General features: G+C 42.8%; 1 protein-coding gene across 2 annotated transcripts; it reads left to right on the top strand.

Moving 5' to 3' along the window:
• Positions 1 to 802: 802 nt before the first annotated feature.
• GPX6 (glutathione peroxidase 6) lies at positions 803 to 11,701 on the top strand. 2 transcript variants are annotated; one of them, XM_017518488.1, is made up of 5 exons: positions 803 to 935; positions 4,414 to 4,567; positions 8,804 to 8,921; positions 9,422 to 9,521; positions 9,901 to 10,218. In XM_017518488.1, exons 1-5 carry the CDS (start codon positions 849 to 851, stop codon positions 10,135 to 10,137), a joined length of 696 nt encoding a protein of 231 aa, XP_017373977.1. In that variant the 5' UTR covers positions 803 to 848; the 3' UTR covers positions 10,138 to 10,218. The 2 variants fall into 2 exon arrangements, with proteins under 2 accessions (XP_017373977.1, XP_017373978.1); XM_017518489.1 differs by lacking the exon at positions 9,901 to 10,218 and adding an exon at positions 10,729 to 11,701 and having other exon boundaries at positions 805 to 935.
• The last annotated feature ends 1,794 nt before the right edge of the window (positions 11,702 to 13,495 follow it).

The following is a 13,495-nucleotide window of genomic DNA, read 5'->3' as shown; positions in this document are numbered from 1 at the left end:
ATTGTCTCAGATAGTAAAGATTTCATCACAACAATTATGATCCAAATGGAGCCAGAGCAACAGCTCTGGAGTAGAAGCAGAAGTTGTCTTCTGTTACACTCCCCATGATTTTTGATATGTTCTCTGGCTCTCTGAGCTTCAGTTTTCTCATACGTGAAGCTGTGTGAATACAGTGGTAGTTGTTTACCATGGTCAGGCCATGTGCTGAGTGCTTTATAGTTATTATCGCATTTTATTGCCACAGCAGCCCTACGAGGTAGATATTATTATTCTGATTTCACAGATGAGAAAACTGGGGACAGACATATTAACTTTGATTCAGAATCAAGATAGTCAGTGGCACCGACAGGTATTACATTCAATGGTTTTTATAGCTTCGTAGTCAAAGTTTCAGCCATTTTTTTGAGCTAAAACAGGAGAAGGCTAAAGAGCTTGGGAACATGTGTAGGTTTGTTCCGTCAGAGGCAAGCATCTGCCATGCTACCCTAAGAACCTCCATGGCTAGATCAGGTATCAGTGATCAGAACATAGATTATAGGACTTTTGAAAAGACCTCAGAAATCTGAGATAACTAAAAGCTTATCTTCCAAGAGAGTTCATAAGAACTCCACCCCACCCAGACCTTAGTTGCCAGAGGCAGAGAATGCCTTTTGTTCGAACCTGGCAGAGGCAAGGCAGGTGGAGCAGGGGTTTAGAACTGAAGAGGAAGAGGGTGTGTGTAGGGAGTGGAGGTGGGTGTGTATGAATGCCACTCGGCAATTGGAGGGCGATTCTTCAAACTGGTCCCTGCCAGGGGCTCAAAAGGGGCTGAAATCCTGGGACCTCAGAGTCATCTAAACCTCCTAGCCATGATCCGGCAGTTCCAAGCGTCCTGTCTTGTCCTGTTTTTCCTGGTTAGCTTTGCTCAGCAGACCCTAAAGCCTGAAGATAGGAAGGTAAGCATGGGGCAGGGGATCCAAACTGTGATGTGATTCCAGCCTGTGATGACCAACCTGCCTCCAGAGTTGTGAGGAGTCCTCTCCTCTCTGCTTTCAAAAGACAAGATCTGCCTTCCCACCCCTTCTTCACAAACCCTGACGCTGCTGTCCTTAGTGGCAGAGGTGCTCCCTAAATCCTCTATGTCTTAGTTGCATCTTTTCCTCTGCACCTAGTGGTTCTTTGAACTGCATGTATGCAGAGTAGGGTGGGAGGGGGCTGCCTCAGCACATTCCTGTTTGCCACTTCCCCCTGATGGCCCCTTGATAGCCCAGAACCTGTCCCCTCCATGCTGGTCTGTAACTTGGGGTAGTGCTGTGGATCCCCACAAATGAGGCATGAAGTGGCAAATGGATTGACAGGGAGGCTGCCCTGGCTGCTCCTGGAGAGGCTGCTCAACCAGAAACCCAGAAGGAGAGGGAGAGAATATGGTGTTGGGGTCTGCACTAGGAGTTTCAAGGTCACAGAGAAAGGAGCTCCCCCAGCCCTACACCTCTAGAACAATAAAACACATAAGGCCAATACGGTTGCCCGCCAATATTAATTTTAGGGAAGGTGATGAGGTGAGGTAGAGACAAAGCTCAGCTCCGAGTAGGCTTTGTTGTCAGATCTTGGTGTTGCTCCCAAATCTCCTGATGCTATTTAGAAAAGTCCCCCCAACTGGATGTCAATAGCCACCCCTGTAAAAGATGTATATATATGTCTTAGGATGCTAACTGAGCAGATTACTTGAGGCACCTGCAAATTTTAACTTTAAAATCAGATGAATTTATTCAAAAGCAGCCTCAGTGGTAGCCATATGCCAATTATATATCTTTTGTTAGTCCCTTTCTCTTCTCTATAAAAGGTGGAGAACAAAGCCCATCACATAATGCAGTGATTCCCAGACTTGAGCTTACCTAAGAGAGAGCTAGTTAAAGCATAGTTGCTGGGCCCCACCCAAGAGTTTCTGATTTAGGGGGTTTAGTAATTTAGGGGGTTTCTGATTTAGTAAGTTTTGGGGGGAGCCCAGGAATCTGCATTTCTAAAATGTTTCCAGTTGATACTCATCCAAGTCTCCAAACCTGAAGCTTTGAGCTTTAATCTCTGTTATTGGGTTCATATGAAGTGTAAGATGATGCATATTAAATACCATAAGACTGACAGCTGTGGTAAGATCACAGCTGTCTTCCTTCCTTACTTTCAAGAAAGGTCACAGCTCACTTGAAGGGACAGCCTCCAAGGGTCATCCAGGTCTATCTCAGCCACTGCCGCCTGGTTGGGTGTGGAATTCTCATTGTAAAATATCATCTTGTGAATTAAAAGCTGTGTTCTAGGATATTCCGTCTTCTACGAACAGACTTAAGCAAACTGGAGCAGAACTGAAAGCTGGATAGGAAGGATTGAGCTCTTTAAGTCTGCAGTTTTCTTGGGATTCTGCAGCTCATGTCACAGAGTGATATCCACATGGGAAGCAAACCTTTGGAAGTTGTCGCATCCAGATCTAAGGCAGCACGAAGGCAAAAAAAATGGAGGCATACAAAGGACAGCTCACATGGTGATATCCATGTGACTTAATTATAGTAGCAGGAAAGACAAATGCTGAAAATTATTTAGCACACAGGTAAGGTGTCATGAAGGCAAAGAAAATGCAGGCACATAGATGACAACCCCATCCTGGTGGGTTTCTTAGGCTAATGTTCCAAGTATTGTGACTAATGCATATGCACAGATGTGTAGAGAAGGGATAATGAAGGAGATTCTACGGCCTGGTGTCCTGCTGACAGACTTACGAGACGATAAAGAGTGTCTTGCCCCAGTCTCCCCACAGTAGCTCACCCACAGGCAAGCCCTTCACTGCATGGGGCAGGCTTTCATGGCCTGAGATCCCGTGAAGCCCAATTTAAATTACTCTAAAACTCTGTGACATTTCTTCATATGGTCAGGAATATAGCCTCTCTTGCCACATACCCTCTTAGCCTTTTGTTCCAGGTTCTGTATGCCTTTTATTATTGGCATGCTTGTGAGTAGAAAGTTTTTCTGCTCTGTGCTTTCTATTTATGCACTTTAATTCATGAGCAGTCCTGGCTATTTCTCCACAATATGAAAAAGAGAAGAAGGGGTTGTGAAGGATGAGCTTTGAAGGTACCAGTGAAACCGGAAAAGCTCCCTAGTCCCCATCACAGGGCATGTGATGGGGTGTGGCTCTTCAGTGCCCTGCTGCTCAAACCTCTAGGGGAGCATAAAGACAGGCAGGCTGCGGGGCTCCCACCCCAAGGCAGAGTCTCAGGTGAATGTTTACAGCTGCAGCCCCAGTGGGTGTGTGTTGTAAGGTGCTCTCTCCGTTTAGCCGTCCATAGGCAGCTTGTGTTAGCCCAGCTAGACCCCTGCCTTATCACAAGGACAGAGGGCTTTCTGTATCCCAGGATCTCGCCTTGGTGTACGGGAAGAATCGGAGCCCACGTGTGATCTGATTCCATGTGGGGTCTAATTGAGCTAACACAAGCTGCCTGCGGACGGCTAAACAAAGAGGGCACCCTGCAACACACACCCACTGGTTTCTGGAGAATGAGTGCAAGGTTTTACGGAGTGGAAGTAGCTCTCAGCAGATGGGGGAGCCAGAGGGAGACAGTTTTCCCCTGGAGTCGTTGTCTCTTCTCATGCCACCCACCCAAACTCTGCGTCCTCCTGCCACCAGTGGCCTGCAGAGTGGCAGGTGTGCTCCCACACTGAAGTGCTTCTCTCCACATCCAGCCTGTCCCTGCCTGCTCAGGCCTCAGGGGGTTCATAGGCATAGGATGGGGGCGTGGCAGGCAACATTTGAGTGAGAAGGCAGGAGTGCCTGTCCTCACCTATGTCCGTGGGCACAGGCCCGAGGGTGGAGCCCTAGGCAGAGGCCTGCCTTTCTCTACCCAGCACTCTCCCGCTCCACCTTCCGTATCACCAGTGAGTACCCCATTGGCAAGCCTGGAAGGGCCCTTCAATGGCATCTAGAGAAGTAAGTTACGTGCCTGATTTTGGGGGTAGGAATTACAATATAAGAATATATACATGAGATATTTGTGTAAAACTTATTTTTTGAGAAATCCAGCAAAAATCTGTTATGAGTATCTAAAGGAGGATGGCATGACTTGAATGGGATATTAGGATGTCGGGGAGAACGCAGTGTCAGGGAACAGAGGTAAATTGCATTAATCTTCCAGGAATGGAAAGAATATTTTGAAATGTTTGTCTTGCCACACACACACACACACACACACACACACAATGGATTGCAATTTAGAAGACATAAATTCTAGCTATGGCATCACCTGTAACTAAAAATTTTACTTGAAAATTTCCCTTCATTTCTTAGAATTTCAAGGTATTACATGAAGGGTCTTTGTTTTGAAAAAGTCCACAAATGTTGGAAATTATTGTTTATCTTGTATGGATATGGTTATTTTTGTAACATTCCAGGTGGATTGCGACAAAAACGTGACAGGCACCATCTATGAGTATGGAGCCCTCACCCTCAGCGGCGAGGAGTACATCCAGTTCAAGCAGTTTGCAGGCAAGCCCATCCTGTTTGTCAATGTAGCCACCTACTGCAGCTTGACAGCTCAGTATCCTGGTAAGAACTCACATTTCAGCTCTTCTGGAAGTAGAACTGCCAGCTAGCCATATTCTAATTCCAGAGGTTTTACCAATGTGTTATTGGAGGATGTGTTGGGAGAAATGGCCAGGTGACTCTGCCTCCCTAAATGCAGCTCCCACTCTGCTCCTTAGACTATCAGGAGAATTATTTCCAGATTTGAGAACTAATACTTTCCCAAAGACTTAAAGAACACCAGAAGCACACCTGCAGTTGAACAAGTTGGATGTGCTACTTGGTGCCCTGAAGGAGAACATGTACTGTAGAGGACCGTGGGGCTTTTAATAAGAAAGTATTAGAAAGGACTTACTGTAGAATCTGAGCTTTTGTTAGGTGACTTAGAGACAAGTTCAAGGAATTCAAGCTGTATTCTGGATTAAATGGTGTCAAGAAGAACTGGGAGCAATTATATGATTTGGTATCTTAATCATATCTACATGGGGAAAGAAACTAAGGCTAAAGCTGTAACTGGCAAAGAAAGAGCAGTCATATTGGCAAGAATAGGGTGGTAGCTGGTCACTGTTGTGATTTGGACAATGTTCATGCTTTGTCTGCTTTCAGTTACTATGCAGTGGTCTTGTTTTTGTCTTGATTCATCATGGTCATATGTTACGTGATATTGATGTCCTGTGAAATTGTTTATGTTTCCTAGGAGAGAGCTAAAGCCTAGCTGTGACTCCCAGGCCAGAACCTGGCTTTCAAGGACTGATTGTTATTCTTCTCATTGGTTACTTCTGATAAAAGCAGGAGAGACGAGTGATCTTTGATATTCTGAAAAATGCTCTTGGGTTCTCTAGGCACCTCTAAATGACAAAGTGGGAAATGAAGTTTTCTGTCTGGGCAGCCTTTGATTGGTACATGGACTGTCTAGCGTGACTGGCAATGTGGAAGAACGCTCTGTCTCTCTCCAACCTTGGCCTAACCTTCTGTGGTAGCTGAGGTGTGTTTTCCACTTTCTTTGTGCTCTTATTGGAGAAGAGTTTAGTATTACTGTTGATCCAGAAAAGGTTATTTAAAATTCTAGATTAATTACACTAGAGATAGATACAGCTTTGAACAGGCCAAGAACTTTATTTTATGCTTTTAAAAAATAGTTCAAGATAAATTTAAAAGATTTATTGTACCAAATGCCACAAATCACAGAGAAATTGATCAAAATAATATATGAACAAGTTTTGTTTTGTTTTGAGACAGAGTCTCATTCCATTGCCCAGTCTGGAGTGCAGTGGCATGATCTCAGCTCACTGCTACTTCCACCTCATGGGTTCAAGTGATTCTTGGGCCTCAGCCTCCCAAGTAGCTGGGATTACAGGCGTGCACCACTATGTCCAGTTAATTTTTTTTTTCCACACTTAGCAGAGATGGGGTTTTGCCATGTTGGCCAGGCTGGTCTCGAACTCCTGACCTCAAATGATCTGCAAGCCTTGGCCTCCCAAAGCGCTGGGATTACAGGCATGAGCCACTGCACCCAGCCTATACAAGTCTTAAGAAAAAGTTTCCACACATTGATGCTGTTATCTTTTCAACTGATCAAAAATATACAAACCCTATCGATTTTCTTAATGGATATTCAATCCCTTTCAAATGACACTTAAAGTCAAGCATATTGTAATTTCATGTCTAAAAGATCTGGCTCATCCAATTTCGACATTTTAAAGTTAACATTCAGAGGATGCTACATGATTTGGGCAAAAATTTTAATAAAATGCCAGCTCCTCCAAATTACACATGGCTCACATTTGCCAAGAGAAGCGAAAGACTTTTCCAAATTGATGGTGAAATTATGTATAAAAAGATGCTCTCAAAAGTACAGATTAGAATAAGAATCATACATGTAAAATAATTTGGGGGTCATTCTGTTATTATTGTTATTACTATTGGGACAGTGTCTTGCTTTGTTGCCCAGGCTGGAGTACAGGGGTGCGATCTTGACTCACTGTAACCTCTGCGTCTGGGATTCAAACTATTCTCTTGCCTCAGCCTCCCAAGCAGCTGGGACTACAGGTATGTACCGCTTTGCCCAGCTAATTTTTTTATTTTTATTTTTGTATAGACTGGGTTTTGCATGTTGGTCAGGCTGGTCTTGAACTCCTGACCTCAAGTGATCCACCCATTTCAACCTTCCAAAGTGCTGGCCACACCTGGCCTCACTTTATACTTTTTATTTTTATGTACAACCAAGTCTAGGGAAAACCTGAAAAGCTACAGACTAAATTTTTATTATAAAACCCCAAACAACAATTTGGTATCACTTAAAGCAAGTGAGAAAGTTAAAAGAACTTGGCAAAGGAACAGAATCAAGGTCTGCAAAGTGTATCTGCTATAGGACCTCAGGAGCTAAGTGTAAGAGCCCAGACAATAACTCTGTATCATTTAGCTAGCAGGAATTCTCCTCCCTTCAAAAAGTTAAACTGGAAAAATATGGTAAATTTTAAAAGTTGTGATGTGTAAACAGCAGTTCTATGGAATGTGAAGCTATTCTTAAATTTGTTTTAATTTACTTTAATTTTAACTTAAATTTGCTACATATTGAATAGGCAATACATTTGCAACATTCAAAATTTAAAGGCTATAAAAAGGTTTAACAGTGGCACTTGCCATGCTCCCTTCTCTTTAGGCGACCAATATTGTCAGTTTATGGTGTATATTTCCAGAAATCTGTTATATGTATACCAGCAAACATTTCTCTCTCTCTCTTTTTCTCTCAGGCACATACATATACACAAACGTACACACAGAAATAATTCTACACATTGCTTTTTCACATAGATCACATACCTTGGGGATGGGTGTGGTGGCTCACACCTATAATCCCAGCACTTTGGGAGGTCAAGGTAGTGGGATCACTCTCAAACATCAGGATTTTGAGACCAGCCTTGCCAACATGATGAAACCCTGTCTCTACTAAAAATACAAAAAATTACCTCGGCGTAGTGGCATACCCCTGTAATCCCAACTACTCGGGAGGCTAAGGAATGAGAATCTCTTGAATCCAGGAGGCAGAGGTTGCAATGAGCCAAAATCCTGCCACTGCACTCCAGCCTGGGTGACAGAGAGAGACTCTGTCTAAAACAAAACAAAACAAAACAAACACGGTGAGTTTCATCATTCATTTTAAGGCATAATATTCCATTGTGTTGCTGTGATATAATTTATTAAATTAGTTCATGATAATTTTAAAGAGCATCTCATTCAAATTTTACTCCAGATGAAGAAACTGAGAGACTTAAAGAAACTTGTCAAAAGAATAGAATCAAGGTCTGTTCAGTGTGTCTGCTATAGAAAGGAAATATTCTTGATGGCCAAAGATAAGAGGGAGATGAGTATCGATAGTAACCAAGTAACTATAGAAAAATAGGAAGGCACTCTCTATTTAAGAAGAGGTTCTCAAGGGACATTCCAGCAGACAGAGCTGAATCTAAATGATACAGGCCAGTACTGGTTCTGAAGTCTGAATAAATCTGACCTGAAAATAGCTGAAGATGGAAACAATGGTTCAAGTCTAGACAGACAGGTTGGAGGGTTCCTGACAGTGGTAAAGAGCAATTTGGAGTTTGTGGCCTGGTGTCCCAGGGAGTGTTCCAGCATCAGTTAAGTCACTGGAATTGAGGAGAGGGTACAGACTGGTGTAGAGATAGCCTTGGAATTTCTCTGACCCTCTCTACCGCTCCCAGGGTAGAGCACCAAGGAGTACTCCTGGGATTGTGGCGGGAACTGGAGTATCTGGCTGTGTCACCATGGGACACTGTATGGGTGGGACAGTGGGGAGGCAGGGAGAGATAGGTAGTATGTCCATTTTGTTTGCTTTTTCCTTAAAAGTTTTTTTGATCAATCAATTCACCAACTAGGGAAGACAGTGGCAATCACATCTGGCTTCTCTTTAGAATCAAACAGGACTCCCACACAAGGCTAGCCAATGTGTGTGTGTGTGTGTGGGTGTGTGTGAAAAAATAAGAGTTCTCATTGGATGGTAAAGGGTAGCCAGGCATGGGAACTACAGTACAAGAAAAATAGCAACCATTTAGATGCATTTCTGGAAACGTGTACTCTAGTCTTTTTTTTCCCTCTCTACTCCTTTGATCTCTATAATCATGAATCTCTCCCTTCATAGTCCTCAGTTTATTCATGTCATAAATGGGCACATCCAGTAATCTTTCACTGCCCGAGGCAGGACTCCTGAGCAGCCCACCCAGGCTGTTCATTCTCCACTTACAGAACTGAATGCGCTCCAGGAGGAGCTGAAGAGCCTGGGAGTCATTGTGCTGGGCTTTCCCTGCAACCAGTTTGGAAAACAAGAACCAGGAGCAAACTCAGAGATACTTCTTGGTCTCAAGTGAGTGCCTGCACAGGACCTTGCAGAGGCCCTGTCAGGATTTCTGTTCCTCATTCCGCCTAGATGCCTGCCCATTCTGGAAACTTCTGGGATGGGCCGTAGATAAATGGGCTGAAGTATATCACTATGATGTTTTGAGTTCAATCTATCCTATCCGCAGTGCTCAAATATTCTCTTTATTTTTGAATTATTTGATGGTGAGGCTAAGGAAGACTGACTGGAAAAGAAGCATAGGGCAAGGAAGGGAGTATAAGAAATGGAAATGAGTCAGGAAACCTAAGCTTGAAATATTGTGTTCCAGTTTTCTTAGAATTCTCTATTGGCTCCATAAAGCCTGTTGCATGAAGTTCTGCTTCTCACAGACTATCTTTTCTTATCTTCCTGTCCACAGCCTCTTCCTCTTTATCTTTACTTTCCTGTCATTGTGAATTGGTGGTGGCCATTACTTTCCATGCATGTCTTAATTTGGATCTTGCTGGGAACACTTTGATTCATTGCAGGTATGTGCGTCCAGGTAGCGGCTTTGTACCCAATTTCCAGCTCTTTGAGAAAGGGGATGTGAATGGAGAAAAAGAACAGAAGGTCTTTACTTTCCTGAAGGTGAGTGAGTATAAACCTGGCATGGACTGGTTAGATAGAGATGCCCTGAAAGCAATGGGGCTCACGTCTAGGGTTGGGGTTGGACTCCTTGGAAAAGAGATGCTCAGATAAGTTCAAGGCTCATGGCAATATCTGCTGTGAGGCTTTAGCTTTAAGTAGAAGAAACCCACAATGGACAATAGGTCTGACGTGGACTAACCTCCTGTACTGAATGGTAATGATTCATTCATTCAACAATCATTTATCAAATCCCCAGTATGTACTGTGTAATGAGTGATTGAACATTAATAGGGTATAGTCTCTTCCCTGAAGGAACTCATATTTAATCAGGAGACAGACGTGGATAATACAGAATAACACGTGGTAAATGCCTTTAGAGTCACAGGGTGTTAGAAGAACCACAGAATCCCAGGACAGAAGGACCCCCAAGGATCTCTTTGTCTACTCGTCCCCAAATGCTGGTCTGCAGAACAAGGCTGGTTCTGGTGAAGTTTTCACTCACCCACAGCAAACAAGAAAAAAAAGACAACATAGAATTTTTCATGAAGCTCAACTTATTGAATATAAGACCAGCATTTATTCTGACATTAAATTACTATTATGTTTACCCATATAAATTGCCCTTTACTTGCTCAAAAATGGGCTATAATCAATTTTATGTGGTTCAACATAGTATTTAAAAGTCATTTAATTTTTAGATTATGGTTATAGTAGACTTTTAATTTGCCTTGTTGGCAAAATGAATATTAGTGATTCTACATTAATCTCCAACGAAACAGTTATTGAACTTTTACTGGCTTATGAAGTCTATGAAGCCCCAAACTCTGGAGCCACTACTCTAAATCAACCTATTTTTTTTTCCTGCAAAAGAAACAAACTGTAGAAATGATATGACTTGCCCAAGGAAACAGAAAACAGTCTTTTACTGAATCACTGTGATAAAATCACGGGAATAGAGGAAAGACAGGGAAAAGAGGAATGGATGCTGTCTATTTACCATTATACTAACTCCTGGTTGTTTGGCAGTTAGTGTATTGGTACTGATACACTGGTATTGATACATTGCAGTATCTGCAGTTGATTGGAAGCATTCAAAGTAGTTAATATGTTAAGATACATGATGAGTAGATGCTCTAGTCTGGAGATAAGACTATCACACGCAATTAGACATAAATATATCCTTCTACTTTTTATATCTGTGCTCCAGAACGCCTGCCCTCCGACCTCTGATCTTTTGGGCTCATCAAACCAGCTCTTCTGGGAGCCCATGAAGGTCCATGACATCCGCTGGAACTTTGAAAAATTTCTGGTGGGGCCCCATGGAGTCCCTGTCATGCGCTGGTTCCACAGTATTCCAGTCAGCACAGTCAAGTCAGACATCCTGGTGTACCTAAAGTCTAACCCACTAGGAAATGGTAGCGACTAACAGAAGCAACTACCTGGCCTCCTGCCTGCAGGAATGTCTAACAAAGCATCCTTCTTCCTCCGTCTTTGCTCCACACCTGCCTACCCAGCCTCCTGATGACCAAACCATTCCATACTACCCAAGCAGCTGCTTAGCATGTGTGTGTGGATATGTAGAATTGTATTTGTTGATATATGCATAGTTGTTTGTATGTATAGTGTGTGTGTGTGTGTGTCTGAAGATTAAGGAAAAGAAAATCTATATTCCCCACTCTTTGATCCTGAAATATCTATTCAAAAGGAGAATCACATTTTAGGGTAGATGGTTCAGACTATCCTGTGTCCCTAAAAAACCAATCCCCAGAAGTTGTGACATTTGTCTTTTCCCCTTACTGGAAGTTTAAACAAAGCAGGAGCTAGCGGCAAGACTCTAGGCCTCCTTCACAGCCTCTCTCCTGTAAGATAGGCAGGCATTGTTAAACGCTTTATTCCCCTGCCACCCAGTAGTTCTCATGTAGGACCTCTGAAAGCAGAGTGGGAGCAGAAACCCCACCTCACATGAAGGCAAGGGCATCTCCATGACGGTGGATCCTAAAACCCTTCTGGGTCGGACCCAGCCGGAGCCTTCCTTGGTGCCTGTCCCTCAGTGCATTCAGGTCGTGGCACCTGTGCAGGATGTCCCTGTATTCTGAATGATGGGCTTTCTCCTCACGCTGAGGCTCCTCCACTTTAAACTTATTCTGATCGCTGTCTTGAATTAAAAAAATCTGCAGCAACCTGGCTCTGTGTGGTGTCTTCCCCATCCCATAATATGTCCAGTCATACTTTTTCTTTCTCTGTCACTTTGTCCCTGTTTTCTTGATTCTCTTGCCTTATTCTTCAGTATTCTGTTTTTCTCAAAAATGCTCTAGAACTTTCCTTGGCACATATAAAAGCACTGACTGGAACTGTTTGCTCTGCAACCACGGGCATAGATGGCTTCGTGCCAGGCCCCTCTGCACTCTCCTGCTCAGGTCTCTTGACCAGCCTCCTACATGAAAGGAGGCTTTGATTCTCAAAGAACCTCTCTCTCCACAACAAATATGCATACATTTCTGCTTATAAAATTAATTCATGCTTCCTGTTAAAATCTGAAGGCACATAAAAATAAAAAAGCATAACAAAACAAAATGGAACAAAACCCACTCCTAATCAGGGGGCAAAGGACCTGCTAGGAAGCCCTATCTGCCCTGTGCTGTTTTATAATTAAAATGCGGTTTTTTATAATGGAAGCAGACTTCAGAAAACCAAATATTAAGGAAATAAATTAGATGAGGAAGTAAAATGAAATCGCTGTTTTTCTTTTCCTTTTTGCAAATTACTTGGAACATAGGTACTAGCACTTAAAAATATCTTTTGCACTTAAAATGCAGGAAATTTAAATATCAGTGAGTAATTTCAAATATTATGGGGATCATAATCCTGCTGTGTACCTAAGTAAAAATATGGGCTGGGTGCGGTGGCAGACACCTGTAATCTCAGCACTTTGGGAGGCCAAGGCGGGTGAATCACCTGAGGTCAGGAATTGCGACCAGCCTAACATGGTGAAACCCCATCTCTACTAAATACAAAAAAAATTAGCCAGGCATGGAGGTGCATGCCTGTTATCCAAGCTACTTGGGAGGCTGAGACAGGAGAATTGCTTGTACCTGGGACGCGGAGGTTGCAGTGAGCCAAGATCACACCACTGCTCTCCAGCCTGAGCAACGAGAGCGCAACTCCGTCTAAAGAATAAAAAAAAAAAAAAAAAAAAAAAAAAAAAAGAAGAAAGGAAAAAAAAAAAATGAAATGTGACCCATGACTTTATGTTTATTCAGAAACATGAAAACTGACTCAACTAAAAACAATTAGGAAAATGATTCTTAAGACCTTAAAATTCATAAGTGGTGGATATTTAATACATGAAAAAATGGGAAATATTTTCAAAATATTTGGATGTGCTGCTTTCTTAAACTTAACATCTAGTAAGAAAAAATGAATTTTAAAAAAAATCTGGCTTTCCTTGGCTGTAAACCATTAAATCTTGTACTAACCACTAGGTGGTTGTGAGGGCAGTGAGGAGATTACAGAACCAGCTCCCAGTGGTGTTAAGAAATGTTTCATTTTTCAGCTTCTTTTAAATCTCTGAAGTGGTTAAGGACCTCAGGCACTTTCACAGTCTTCAGAAGGGTTCCAGACCTGGTCAGATCTGGATAGCCAAGTTCCAGGAAGTGGGGGGAGGAAGATGAACTGACACAATGTATAAAATTCTCTCCAGTTACTGGTTCAGCCTAACCCAGGAACCTGCAGTTGCCCCAGTGACCAACATTCCTACAGTAATGAAGAAAGAGGACTGCAGCCTTCAGCCTGAAGCCACTGTGCCTGAGTATCTGGGAAAGGCCTTCATCCTGCCACTGCTCTGAAAATCCAGTTTCTATACTTCTAATGCCTTCCAGTGGGTTTCCTTGAAGAGAAAATAAACATTGTTCTGGAGAGAGCCAAGAAAACAGAAATGAGACACAGAAATTTCTTTGCAGTGGAGGGTGGGCATA

Source organism: Cebus imitator, unplaced genomic scaffold, assembly GCF_001604975.1.
Source record: "Cebus imitator isolate Cc_AM_T3 unplaced genomic scaffold, Cebus_imitator-1.0 Scaffold681, whole genome shotgun sequence".
NCBI lineage: Eukaryota > Metazoa > Chordata > Mammalia > Primates > Cebidae > Cebus > Cebus imitator.
The sequence above is the reverse complement of the archived record's forward strand: the minus strand, read 5'-3'. Positions and strand labels throughout refer to the sequence as shown.

Bases quoted from the DNA above. Each gene is read 5' to 3' on its own strand.
- GPX6 (XM_017518488.1), top strand. From the start codon at position 849: ATGATCCGGCAGTTCCAAGCGTCCTGTCTTGTCCTGTTTTTCCTGGTT. The intron at 936-4,413 runs GTAAGCATGGGG...GTAACATTCCAG, and splicing joins TAAAGCCTGAAGATAGGAAG to GTGGATTGCGACAAAAACGT. The intron at 9,522-9,900 runs GTGAGTGAGTAT...ATGCCTTTAGAG, and splicing joins AGGTCTTTACTTTCCTGAAG to TCACAGGGTGTTAGAAGAAC.